The following is a 13,383-nucleotide window of genomic DNA, read 5'->3' as shown; positions in this document are numbered from 1 at the left end:
GGATTACACGTACCTATCGATGTAATGGCGGTCCGCTATATGCGGCGTCTGAGCGGGTTCCGAGACTAGTGCCACTTGTGGGCCGCCCGCTTTTTTGTGGCCCAAACGGTGGCCCACCCACTTGGCGCAGAGGGTCCGAGTGGTGGCAGACGAATTGGCACAATTTGGCGCACGAAGTTGTTAGTCGGGTTGAAGCATGGTGTGGTAAGGCTGAGCACATAACCAAGCGGGAATGCCACTCCGATTTAAAGTCGGTCGCTTCATACACATCCCTCAGATGAACAATCAGTTGGGAGAAATCTTAACATCCTGCCTGTATGAACTGCTAAGGAATGTCGTCGTCTTCGTCACGTACTCGCGTTCACGCGTGTTAAACCGCCCGTCTCTTACGCTGTATAGTTTAAAAGCGTGGTCTTCATCATCTTCCATCCGTGCGCGTGGAAGCGTCATCAGACGAACGTGCAACAAACCGCACGAAATCGGGCGGTAGATTAGAAGCAGTGAAATTCAGAAGACCCAGTGCTATATTCTGTGCTTAGCATTTATTGTAGGTGTCAGGGTAAACACTACTGCATTGTTTTATAAATACATTCTTGGTGTACATTAGTTTTCGTTCACAGACAGAACACGCTGTCTCATTTTAGCAGTGCATACAGATAACAATAAAATGAAGTGCAGGGCACATGTATGCATGCAGTGCGTGCCAGAAGTAGACAGAGTGATATTTCGCTGCTCAACTCCTAGCTGTCTCGGTTTTGTCTCACGTATTAGCTCAAACAACATACCTATACACACACGTATACACGTGCGCATCTAGCCTGTCGTGCAACAGTGCCTTAAGGGCTTGTCTTATTACTGTTTATGCTTATTACAGCTATGCTTATTACTCAGTAATATCAGTAGAAATGGCCGACTACAAAAAATAACTCGAGTTCTAAAACGACTGTTAGTGAGGGTAAGGGAGGGCCGGGTAGTAATAATAATTGGTTTTTGGGGAAATGAAATGGCGCAGAATCTGCCTCACATATCGGCGGACACCTGAACCGCGCCGTAAGGGAAGGGATAAAGGAGGGAGTGAAAGAAGAAAGGAAGAGAGAGGTGCCGTAGTGGAGTGCTCCGGAATAATTTCGACCACCTGGGAATCTTTAACACCCGCCGCGGTGGCTCAGTGGTTAGGGCGCTCGACTACTGATCCGGAGTTCCCGGGTTCGATCCCGACCGCGGCGGCTGCGTTTTTATGGAGGAAAAACGCTAAGGCGCCCGTGTGCTGTGCGATGTCAGTGCACGTTAAAGATCCCCAGGTGGTCGAAATTATTCCGGAGCCCTCCACTACGGCACCCATTTCTCTCTTTCTTCTTTCACTCCCTCCTTTATCCCTTCCCTTACGGCGCGGTTCAGGTGTCCAACGATATATGAGACAGATACTGCGCCATTTCCTTTCCACCAAAAACCAATTATTATTATTATTATTATTATTATTATTATTATTATTATTATTATTATTATTATTATTATTATTATTATTATTATTATTATTATTATTATTATTATCTTTAACGTGCACTAACATCGCACAGCACACGGACGCCTTAGAGTTTTGCCTCCATAAAAACGCAGCCGCCGCGGTCGGGTTCGAACCCGGGAACTCCGGATCAGTAGTCGAGCGCCCTAACCACTGAGCCTCCGCGGCGGGTGGAGGGCCGGGTAATTTTTCAAAGTGAGGACGAATGTGAGGAAGGGCCATGGATTCAAAAGTGAGGGCGAGGGAGGGAAGGTAAAAATGAGGGCATTTGCCCACCTCTGCTTACAGGTACTAAAATGTTTTCTAAGCAACATATGCTAATTGTATTGTGCACCTCCTGTCGAAGACGTAAACTAGGCGTTTAACTTACTTTTGCTGTGAGGCTTTGCGCGTCATCGTAGCCGATCCACAGGTTTCCTTTCACTGCCACCGGGGCGACCACGCGAGGATCCCTCGTTATTTTCCAGTCCTTGGACGACTGCAGCTGGGAGCAGATCTGAAAATCAAATTCGGTAGAGACAATTAGGACTGTGTAGAAATGCGAACACATTAGTTTTTGCGCGGCCGAGTTTCTTTCATTAAAGTTCTTTCTGCGAGATGGTTCGTCTGCGTGGCTTGTTGTGCACGAACACCGGCACACGTCCGGAACTTGGAGCTGCACTTTGCCTTGGCGGCGACAGTCCCTCGCCGCGGCCTCTCATCTATATATATATATATATATATATATATATATATATATATATATATATATATATATATATATATATATATATATATATATATATATATATATATATATATATATATATATATATATATATATATATGCAGCGCGCTGCAGCGCGCTTGGCCTTCAAAGGTAGCTGACGTCATCTACTCCTCCTGTATATGAAGCCTACATATGCACCGGTACATGTAGGCTCCTGTAGAGCGCTTGGTCTTGACTCAGCGCTACAAGAGAAACGCTACAAGAGAATGGTGGAAAAACTTTATATTCGTCAAAACGCATGTGCGGACGATTCCGTGCTAGATGGCCATCAACCCATGGCTGACGGCGACCTGGGTGGCCCACGCCACGGCCCTGGTCTGGACGACCGGGTCTGAGCTGGCCAACACGGCTTCCCACTGCTCGAGAGAAGGATCGCGCATAATATCCGCGCATAATATCCGCCGCTTTAGCTCCATAATATGTGGCCATAGGTTGCCAGTTCCTGACACCATTTGCATTCCGGCTGAACGTCCGGATAGATTTTGTTTAACACAAGATCTCGTCTGCAATCTTTGCCAGACGCATTCATGCGCCTTCACCAATTGAGTGTCCGGGGGCGGGTAAATTCTCCACTCAAGTTTGTAATGGTTAGTAATGTCGTGAAAGGACACCAGCCCATCTCTCGTGGACCTCCCCGGAAAGTCCGGTTCATCCGCACGGCTGACGAAACCTCGAGCATTAATGCGAGCTGCCTCGTTCCCAAGGTTCCCGGAGTGTACCGGTACCCAGACAATTTCTACCTGCGTAGTCCCTCGCCCCGTGGCCCGTTTTAGCAATCGTGCCGCTGTGACAGATATTCTGCCCCTCGCCAAATTTCGGATGTCTGTTATAGAGTCTCTGAAAATCAGGTCAGATTTAGTATTAGCTATAGCTATCGCCGCCTCCTCTGCAGTTTCTGAGGAACGGGTTTCGACTAATCCAGAGGTGACCAAGCGTCCCCGCCCGTCCACCACCGCAACTGCAAATGCGTCCCTGTCCTTATACTCGGCGACATCTACGTAGACTGCCACGTTGTACTTCCCGTACTTAGCATGTAAAGCTCTGGTTCTTGCCTTCCTGCGGTCCTCTTGATATATCGGATGCATACTTTTGGGCAAAGGTTTTATGTACAAGCTTAGTAAGGTGTGGTTGCGCGCTAGTTGGTAATGCATGGTATGACGAAAAGCGCGAAAAAAAAAACACACGCACGCAAAGAAAGACGAAGGACAAGTGCTACATGCCCTTGTGCATTTCTCGCTTCACCTGAATTTTCATGTCCCCGCCTGGAGCATCAACTCCAATGCAGAACCTCTCCAATACGTCCCTTACTGCTCTCGTTTTTGAAAGTCTACAGAGTTGCATCACCAGGTGCGCCTCCCGCAGTTCTTCCAGAGTGTTGTGCACCCCTAATCCCAGCAGCCTTTCGGTAGACACATTGTCGGGCAACCCAAGGGCCACCTTATACGCCTGCCTAATCATAGCCTCCACCTTGCCTTTCTCCGTCGCGTCCATCTTCATATAAGGCGTCGCATACATTATCCTACAGAGCACAAACGCCTGTACTAGCTTACACAAGTCCTTTTCCTTGACCTCTCTATTACGATTGGCGATTCTCCTGATTATCCTCGCGGTAGCGTTGACCGTATCTTTAAGTCTTTTCAAGGCCTCCCTATTCTTCCTGTTAGTCTGCAGATACAGACCCAGGATCCTGATCGTTTGGACCTCAGCGACCGGTGCACCCCCCACCTTCACCTCTAGCGGGAGTGGCGGCACATAGTGCCGCGCATGTATCCCTCTTGGTTTATCCCTTAGCACAAAAAGCTAGGACTTGGGCTGAGAGCACGAGAGTCCTGCCTCTCCTGCTAGCTCCTCCACAATATCCACTGCCTGTTGTAGAGTTTCCTCCAATTGTGCGTCGCTGACCCTTGTTACCCATAGAGTAATGTCATCCGCATAAAATCTATAATTAAGTCCCGATCTCCATTCCAGCTTCAGCGGTATCTTGATCAAGGCGAGATTAAACAGGAACGGCGATAAAACCGACCCTTGTAGTGTCCCCCTGCCCTCCAACGGGAAGAGATCCGATTTAACTTCTCCGACTACAATCTCCGCAGTCCTACCCTCCAGAAATGATCTGATGTACCGGAAGGGCCCCGGTCATATGTCCGATAGGTTCTTTAATATTGCCTCATGGGTAACATTGTCAAAGGCCTTAGTGAGGTCGAGCCCCAAGATAGCCTTGGTGCCCGTGCCGTACTCAGGATCAACCACTTTCTTTTTGAGCTGTGTCATGACGTCCTGCGTTGATAAATTAGCCCTGAAGCCAATCATCGTTTCAGGTATCAACTCCTTGTCGTACACATAACCCTGAAGCCTGTTGAGGACCATGTGCTTCATCAATTTGGCCAAGCAGGACGTCAGCGAGATGGGACGAAGAGTCACAATACAGACCTTCTTCCCTGGTTTAAGAATAAATGTATTCCTAGCGTGCTTCCACTCCGCCGAGATCTCCTCGGCCGCCCAATACTTGTTCATCAAGTCCGTGAGCGCTCCCACTGACTTGAAATCCAGGTTCCTCAGCATTTTATTAGTAACCCCGTCCGGACCCGCCGCCGACGTAGTACGAAGCTGCCACATTGCAAACTCCACCTCCGTCACCGTAAGGTCTCCATCTAATTCTAGGTTTTCCTCTACCGGGTAATCCGGCAAGCAGCCGCCCGCCACGTCGTTTACGTAACGACTTCGGAGTTAGTGAATGAACTCCCCAGTCGTGCCTTGATGCCGATGCATTAACCTAGCCATTTGCCCCTTCTGCTCCGATTTGGTTGCCGCCGGATCTAAAAGGTGCCTCAACAACTGCCATGTTTTTTTAGCATCCGAACTTCCCATTCATCCGGTCACAAATCTGCCCCCATTGTTTGCACTGCAAGTCCAACGTGTAGGTTTCGATTTCTCGTTCTAGCTTGGCCACCTTCCTACGGAGGACCCCATTATGCCTTTGTTTCCTCCACCTCCGACGGAGACTCGCATGCGCTTCCCACATGCGTAACAGTCTAGAGTCCGCCGTGAAGCCCTCCTCCTCCGTCGGAACCTCTTCTGTGGTACCCTTCACGTCCTGCTTGAGCGCCTCAACCCAGGCTCCCAAGTCCTCGATTTCCCCGTTCACTGCGTCTTTCCCGACTTTCCGAAATCTGTCCCAATCCGTCACTCAAGTTCCTTTCACCTTGTCTTTGTGCTTAGTAGCACTAAATACCGTGGAAAGGATATATGTGATCACTGCCCACTGGCTGTCCTGTGTTTACCATCTTTGCATCCCCAATACCCTTAACAAAGTCCGGAGAGGTGTCTATGCTCACGCTGTTGCCTATCCTCATATGATCTAGCGGGTTGTTCAAGATCGTCCAAGAGCTACCTGCCAAAGCCTATTTCCCTTTGGGCTGGCTCGGATGTAGCCTCACTCCGGATGAGGCGCATTGAAATCCCCAACCACGATGAGTTCAGCCCTAGCTGCTTGCCATTGCGTCTTTATCAAGAGGTCTCGCAAGACCACCCTATTATCTTTCGGCGAACAATATACATTAAGAACAAAGAGACTCTTATCGTCCTTTCTTTTGGGCAGAATCTCTAGCAGGACGTAGTCCTCTCTGCTGCTATCTATGGTATGCTGAATCGCTATGGTGTTGCGATGGACTAGCACGGCCGTGAAGACGCTCGATACGCCCCCCCCCCCCTCCCGATCAATCTCTGGTGGTGTAAGTGCCTTAAATCCCGGTAATTTCACCGAACCACTAGCAAATTGCAAAGCTATAATGTCGGGCTTACTATCCAGATTTTGTATGTGCAACTGCAGGTTCCCCCTCTTGCGACGGAAGCCCCTGCAGTTCCACTGCCAAACCTCAATTTGCTGGCGAGGGGCCATGATTAGGCACTAGGTTCACTAACATCGGCGCTTGGCCGGCTACAGGAGGCAATCTAGCCTCTAGCGTAGCATTGAGCTGTTGAAACATGCCCATAACCTGGGTTTGGAAATCCCGTAGCTCATTGGTGAAGGCGTCAAGATGCTCCTCAATCTTGTCAAGTCTGGCTTCGATCCTGTCGATCCGAGCTTATAACCTATCCTGTCTTTCCTCCAGTTTTCCTGCTCTGTCCGCAAGGGCAGACATGTCCCCCTAAGACTAGTGACTTTAACTACTGGCTGCGGCGTGTCCGCAGTCGATGTTTCTGCCACTCTCTTTGCGTTAGCTCGTCCATCCGCCGGCGGCGGCCTCTTGACCGTCCCCCGATTCTCCACTTCCATAGCTGCGCTCCCGTCCTCGCGAGGAGCGGTCGCCTGCGCCGCTTTCAGTGGAGCCTATCCCACCGGCGTCTGTACCATTTGTCCTTTGCCGTTTTTAAGCGCGCGTTCCATCTCTGCCATCCTGGCTTCCATCTCTTTAATCGTCTCAGCTTGCTCCTGCACCTGCCTTTGTAGCTCTTTCTCTCGAGCAGTCTCACTCTGGGAGGCCGCGTTGGGCCAGCTCACCGTTTTCCTCGTGGCGCTTGGACTTCTTCCATGACTGGAACCCTGTTCTCCTCCATGGCCACGCTCGGGTCCGGGCAGCGGTGGGAAAGAACTGTGCCGGTCCCTGCTCTTGTTATCGCCTCTCGCACCGCTGGATGACCGCTTCCTGGGCCTCGAGTGCCGCTCCTCCTTGCCAGTTTGGCTCTTATCCTCGCTGCTCTGCTGCAGGCCCGTTGGCTGCTTACGGCAAGACGAAACTTGCAGTTCCGGTTCCCCGTGTTGTGCGCCCCATGGCACACGATGCAGTCCGGCATGCAGGTCAGCGACTGTCCTTCCGGCGGCGCACGATGGTCCTTCCCGTAACGACGACACAGATTAGACTTCGGACGATAACAAACGTCCGCCCGATGTCCCACTCGTCTGCAGTTATAGCAGGTCTCGACTAACTCTCTATACGGAATCACACCGTACAGACAGTTCCAGTAAATAATGACTTGCCGGGGAACATGCTTCCCCCCGAACGTGATCTGAACCGTCTTCGACTTTCCCAAAGGTCTGGCATCCAAAATTCCCATGCCTTCGTTCCTCTTCAAGAATCCCGCCCGAACTTCTGCCAGTGGGCATCCGTTGTACGCATTATAAATTACTCCACGCGCAGAGTTCTCCGGCGCCGCCACGTACGCCGGAACCTCAAGGTCATGACCGCTCAGCTTGAGCGTCTTTACATTCGCATATGCCCCACAATGATGCATACACGGCGTGCTCACCGTCATCGTGTTGTTTGTATCGTTGACCCGCACCAGGTCTTCCTCCGCCGCAGTCGCATTCGCCAGCTCCGCTGCCGCTCTCAAGGCATATCCGAGTTCTCTCGACGTCACCATACTGAAGCCCCAAGTCTTGGGCCGGCACACAGCATTGAAATCCTTGGATGGCATCTTCAGAAACGGTCCCCGTTTCTTTCACACCGGCGCTTTCCCGCGCTTGACTTGCTTTGCTCCGTGCCCCTGGCGCCCGACGATGCCCGCCTGCTTCTCGCCAGGCCTACCCTCGGGGTGGTCCCCGTACACAGGTTTTTTTAATCGGTCTTGCGCCAGGCCCATTCTCCTGCCTCGAACTCTTCGGGCGTTATAGACTTCCCTCAACGGAGTATGTCTTCAGCCTCACAAAGGCCCACAACCGCAAGTCACATCCCCGGAGCCCGGTGCCGCCGGCGTAGGCTCTGCCTAATGATTAGGCCTAACCTTGCCGCACCGTGGTTAAGTGGTTGAAAACCGTGGAAAAAACCCTAAAAATGGGGCAAAATTGCCGAAATTTGGTGTCCGCTGGAACAGGGCAACTTCCTGTAGACGATCCCACCAAAAGCAAGTCCAAAGAAAATCGGTCTCAAGGCGGGAACCCATGCGGAGCACGTCCGCATAGCGTCCGCTCAAACGCTAGACCGCTACAAGGAAAAGAAAATTATAGGTATCGTGGCCATCGGCTGTTTTAACAAGCCAACTGTGATGTCGTCAAGGGTGCTTAGCGCGCGGATCTCTGAGGCTTTAAACATGCCACTGTTCATCTATTCACAGAATCCTTTCCGGCTTTGACGTCACTAGATTGAATCGAGTTATGGGAGAAAAAAATGTTCCATTTTTAACCCGATTTTCTCCGCAGTAAATGCGACTTGTGCTGCAAAACACGAACGTAGCCACGAATAGCGAGGCAATCAAAAAAATTCTATGCATGCAGACGTCTGCAGGGTCCCTTTAACACTTTTCTTTATCGCTTGTAACGTGCGATTTGTGCGGACAGCCCGCGGCCGAGCGTCCTGTCATTAATGGTCTATGCGAAGAGCAGAAAACGTGCACCTGCTTATGCGGTGCTAATTACCTCGTTGTAGCCTAGGTAGCCGGCTTCCCTGGTGATGGGTCCAGCGGGACCGGGCCCCACGGTGGGAGCCAGGAATCCGTCATTTCTCGGGTCGGCCAGCGTGAAGGTGCGACCGTACAAGGGCATGCCCAGCACCAGCTTGGCTCGGTCTGCGCCCTTGTCGAGCCACATCCTGATGGAGCTCTCCTAAAAACGACACAGAAGAACGCACGTCAGCATCGGGCGATTGCTACCCGGCACGGCCTATACCATCGGACCCCAATACTGTCTGCGCGAGAATACCATACTACTACTACTACTACTACTACTACTACTACTACTACTACTACTACTACTACTACTACTACTACTACTAATACTACTACTACCTAGTCTTGAACCATCCAGGTCAAGCCAGTGTCCGGTTGTGCAGTACGTTAGGTGTAGTTTAAAACGGATTTATGAATGTGCGCAGCGTCGCAAAGTATTTTCGGATTACGGACTATGGGCGGCTTAGCTGTTGAATAAAAATTATGCTATGAAATATGCGATGTAAATGGCGAAACTCAAGGGAAGCGGGGGCTTCGGGAAACCGCCCGATCGCCGTCGGTTCATTCATCGCCATGAACGGTATGTTGAACCTGCAGCGTGCACTGCAGTGCGGAAGGCTAAGCTTTTGAACCGATGCGCCTATTTTATGAAATTTTTCTTGCGCCATTCCAAAATATACAACATAGCCGAAATTTAATTGTTGCACCCTGAGTGTGAAAAATGTGGCCGCGTTTCGATGGAGGCGAAACGCTAAGGCGCCCGTGCGCTGTGCGACGTCAGTGCACGTTAAAGATCCCCAGGTGGTCGAAATTATTCCGGAGCCCTCCACTACGGCACCTCTTCCTTCCTTTCTTCTCCTTATTCCCTCCTTTATCCCTTCCCTTACGGCGCGCGCGGTTCAGGTGTCCGCCGATATGTGAGACAGATACTGCGCCATTTCCTTTCCCTAAAAACAAATTTTCAATTTTTCATTACAATGAGCTAGTGAGTGTGTCAGACTAGGAAAACTAATTTTAAATATACTGCTTGTAATTTGTTCACTTTTTCTTGGCATATGAGACTCCAGGAAAGCCCCTCCCACAGGATAATAGAAAAGGACTGTAGTTCTGTGGCTACGGTTTTTAAATATCATAAACTTTAAAGTAACTTTCTGCATTTTTGCTGTCACTGATATTTAGAAATATGACTAATTTGTCATAAAAACCTAACAACTGAGCATTATAAGTACCTTATCTTGTATGACACAAAATTTCGATTCATAAAGCACCCTCGATCGAAGTAAATTTTGGCTGTGCTGTACGAAAACGATAGCTTTCCTAAATGTGCACTTTGGCCCACAAATTCGAACCGAAAAAGCGACTTCAAAGATTTGAGGGCGTGTAATTTTGTTTGACGGGCCTTGTTTCTCAAGTCCTTGCAGCATAGGCAGGATCTTCTTCCACGATGCGATGCTGCTTAATGGCAAGTGCTTGAAGTTTTTTTGGCTTAATTTCCTGTGTTCGAACTGCAGTGCTCAGAAACTCGCGAAAATAAGCTGAACGGTAAAGGTAAGCGGCGTATATAATACCAAGGTTACCGAAGAATAAAGGCTATAGAAATTTATCTTTGAAGGTCACGTGACGCATATCCGATAATTATTTATTTAGTTTTGTTTCGCCTGCCAGTTAAGACTCTATATCTTTTTTGATCGCGTTATAAATGCCTTTCTACTGCACCTCGCTGAATCTCGCGTTACACAGTATAGTGACTGTTCTGTGAGTTTTTTCTTTGCGTTTCTCAACACAATCTGCCACGGCCTAGAAATTCTCTCTTTTTTTAAAAAATACGCACCAAGCGCAGCAACGTACACCACCCGTCGGTGCGATGTGAAACTACACACGATATTAGTTTCGATAGATAGGCGCAGCTATGTTTGTTTTTGCTGCTTTTGCTGCTGTTCCCGAGCGCCACCTATGCCACCAACGCCATCTTGGGCTGCTAACTTGCAGTCCGTGTGGTACGCGTGGTGCTGACGGAGCTGCTGCGATCTCTAGTAGTGCCGTCATCCCACTGTATTTCTGCCAAGCCTAGAATTTTTCATTAGGGTTCGAACCGCGTTCAGCCACGTGTGTGCTACGCAGTTAGCGCCTGCAGAAATCAACCGGAAGCAGGAGGCGATCAGTATCGCTGAGTGCCGCGTTCGCAGTTCACGTGTGTAGTTTCTGTCACCGGTTGCGTGTAGGGCAAATGTGAAATAAAAGTTGAGATTCAAAGTAGCAGTTTCCCTAGAAGGCTCTCGCTGCATGATTGGCCATGACAGTTGTGGCAGTTTTGACTGAGCTTATACGACGGAGTCTCGGCCGTTGGTAAACTGAACATTCGGGAGACAACAGCAAGCTACATGTTCGAAAAGGATCCACATCTCTTAAAGCTGCGAACTGGGCGAGTTGGTATTGATTCATATTTGAACAGCGCAATAAAACAACGGGACACAACGAAGAAAGGACACCACAAGCGCTGCACTCGCAACTAGATTTTTAATTCACGTCCAAGCATCTTAAATACTAAGAACGCCAAACACAAACAAGAGGGAAAAAACCAAAAGAAAAACGACACAAAGCTGCTGATCATGCCCACAAAGGTGACAATCAGCACGAGCGCGAGACTACACATCTTGACCGAATAAAAACATCATCTCTTTATCAGTTAGTGTGACAGAAGGATCACTAATGCAGCTATCAGGTTCCAAGCGGATGTGAAAAGCCTCCAAAATTTCCCGCGTTAGGCTGTCATTATGTTTTCCTAGGATGACGGTGTTAGACAACAGAGGGGTGCAAGTACCTTCTCTCCAGTGGCGGGCAAGGTTACAAGAAGACCCATTATCTCGGGACCTGTGGTGCTCACTAAGACGAGCGTTGATGCAACGTCCTGTCTGGCCAATATAACCCAACCCGCAAGTGCACGGAATCCTGTAGACAACCCCCACATTACAGGGCACAAAAGGGCTCTTATGGTTGGTCTGACAACCCCCAGTCTTTTTCTTCGCGGTTGTTGCCTTAGCCTTCTCTTCCACTTGCCTGCAAACACCTCTAAGTTTTTTAGGCGCTGAAAAGACCACACCAACATCGTATCTCGCCGCAACATTCTTCAAACCATGTCCCACACCATGCGTGTAAGGCACCACCACAAACTTCTTTTTTTCCCTTTTTGGCTTATCCCAGCGCTTGTGGTGTCCTTTCTTCGTTGTGTCCCGTTGTTTTATTGCGCTGTTCAAATATGATCCACATATTATCGTTGCAGTGCTTGTTTGAGGCAGTACGCGCGATGAATCTGAAATTCTGTGCCTCCTGCCGCTCGCGTAGGGCTATTCATACTACGAGCGATACAAACCAATTCACTGAACTGCTGCCGCCAGCACGCACTGATTAACAAATACCGGAATTCATGTAACTGCACGCACTGGAAGATTGGCTCGTAAAAGGGACGCTATTATTTTTTAAGGGAAGGACGAACTGCAGCACCCGTGTTGCAACTGTTGGAGTTGTCACGTTTGTTGTATGTCTGATACGGTTAAGCATCGTCCGAGAGGACCTATTCATAATGCATTCGATCCGCCGTCAGTCAACAGATTGCAGGCATGACAGAATTTATTGTCCCGTGCATGTCGTTGCCATTGCTCTACTTTTGCGCGTTTTGCAGTTGGGCAAGAAACTTCGTGCCGCCACTTCCATTGATGCTGTGCTGTGCAAACGCGATTATTAATGCGAAATCATTACTAGTCTTCTAACAAGGAAAGCCGGCGGCGCGTGTGTACTCGCAGACGGTACAGGAAATCACAGCGATGCCAAGAAAAGTAGGGTGACGTCGTCAAGCGGCAGTGCACCCAGGGACAGTGATGCTTTCGCATTCCCACACGTAAACAGCCTTAAGTGTATCTGCCGATTTTTTTTTTCATATTCACTGCGTGCTTATTTTCTTTTTTCCCAGGTGGCGATGCCTAAACACGCACCTGATGTTCGTGAATAAGTGGAATGATGGCACGAAGTTGCGGCCAAATTCGTCAGTTCTCCTCGTCCTCCGCTATCTATTTGGGACAGCTTTGCTCAAAGCATCCAAAAGCTCGGGTTCATAAAAACAGAGTATTTGGTAGGTCAGACGTCGACGTGCTTCTGTCGCGCCCGAGATTAAGCATAGAGAACGGCTTTCTTTCTGTCCGCATTGCATCGACGAAGTGCGCTGAACATGTGCAAAAATGTATTTTCAGTTCACCAGCGACGTCTGCTGCCGATAAAGATCGAGGTCGGCGGGAAAGTGGTGACACACTTCGCAGGCGCACTAACCTCGGCATGACGTACTGCGCGTTCTGCGCGTATACGCGCAGTACGTCATGCGTATACGCACTGGCGGTGTTTTGTTTTCCCGTTCTCGTTAAATATTGCCACTTCCGGTGAGAAAACATTTGTTTGAGGACACTGGCGTTGCGTAAAATATTGCAGGTTTTGTTATAGCGACGCAAACATACACTTGACCCGTGACTAAGCAGCTAGACGTTTGCTTCGCGCGCCTGATCAACAACCCAGAGGAAGATAGCAGCAGTGGGGTGTCGCAGGTAGTGCAGGCGTTTGAGTGCGTTTCTCCCTCTCCTGCCTGCTCCTCGTAAAGTGGTTTATTGGCAGTGTGCACTGACGTCACAGTGGCGGCCATTTTGTGGCGCATGTAGCACGTCGAAAG

General features: G+C 49.5%; 1 protein-coding gene and 1 pseudogene across 2 annotated transcripts in view; both read right to left on the bottom strand.

The window, feature by feature from the left end:
- The window catches only part of LOC144125081 (chitinase-3-like protein 1), a 64,225-nt gene that overhangs the window by 8,824 nt on the left and 42,018 nt on the right, over positions 1-13,383 (bottom strand). For both annotated transcript variants that reach the window (XM_077658156.1, XM_077658155.1), the window contains exons 6-7: positions 8,644-8,829; positions 1,893-2,018 (exon numbers count right to left, since the gene is read on the bottom strand). In XM_077658156.1, coding sequence (XP_077514282.1) covers positions 1,893-2,018; positions 8,644-8,829 — 312 coding nt within the window. The remainder of the gene's footprint in view (positions 1-1,892; positions 2,019-8,643; positions 8,830-13,383) is intronic.
- LOC144125082 (uncharacterized) lies at positions 2,492-3,442 on the bottom strand (annotated as a pseudogene).

The sequence above is a fragment of the Amblyomma americanum genome, chromosome 3 (assembly GCF_052857255.1).
Source record: "Amblyomma americanum isolate KBUSLIRL-KWMA chromosome 3, ASM5285725v1, whole genome shotgun sequence".
NCBI classification, from domain to species: Eukaryota; Metazoa; Arthropoda; class Arachnida; order Ixodida; family Ixodidae; genus Amblyomma; species Amblyomma americanum.
Note: the sequence above shows the minus strand (reverse complement) of the source record. Positions and strands in the feature narration are given on the sequence as shown.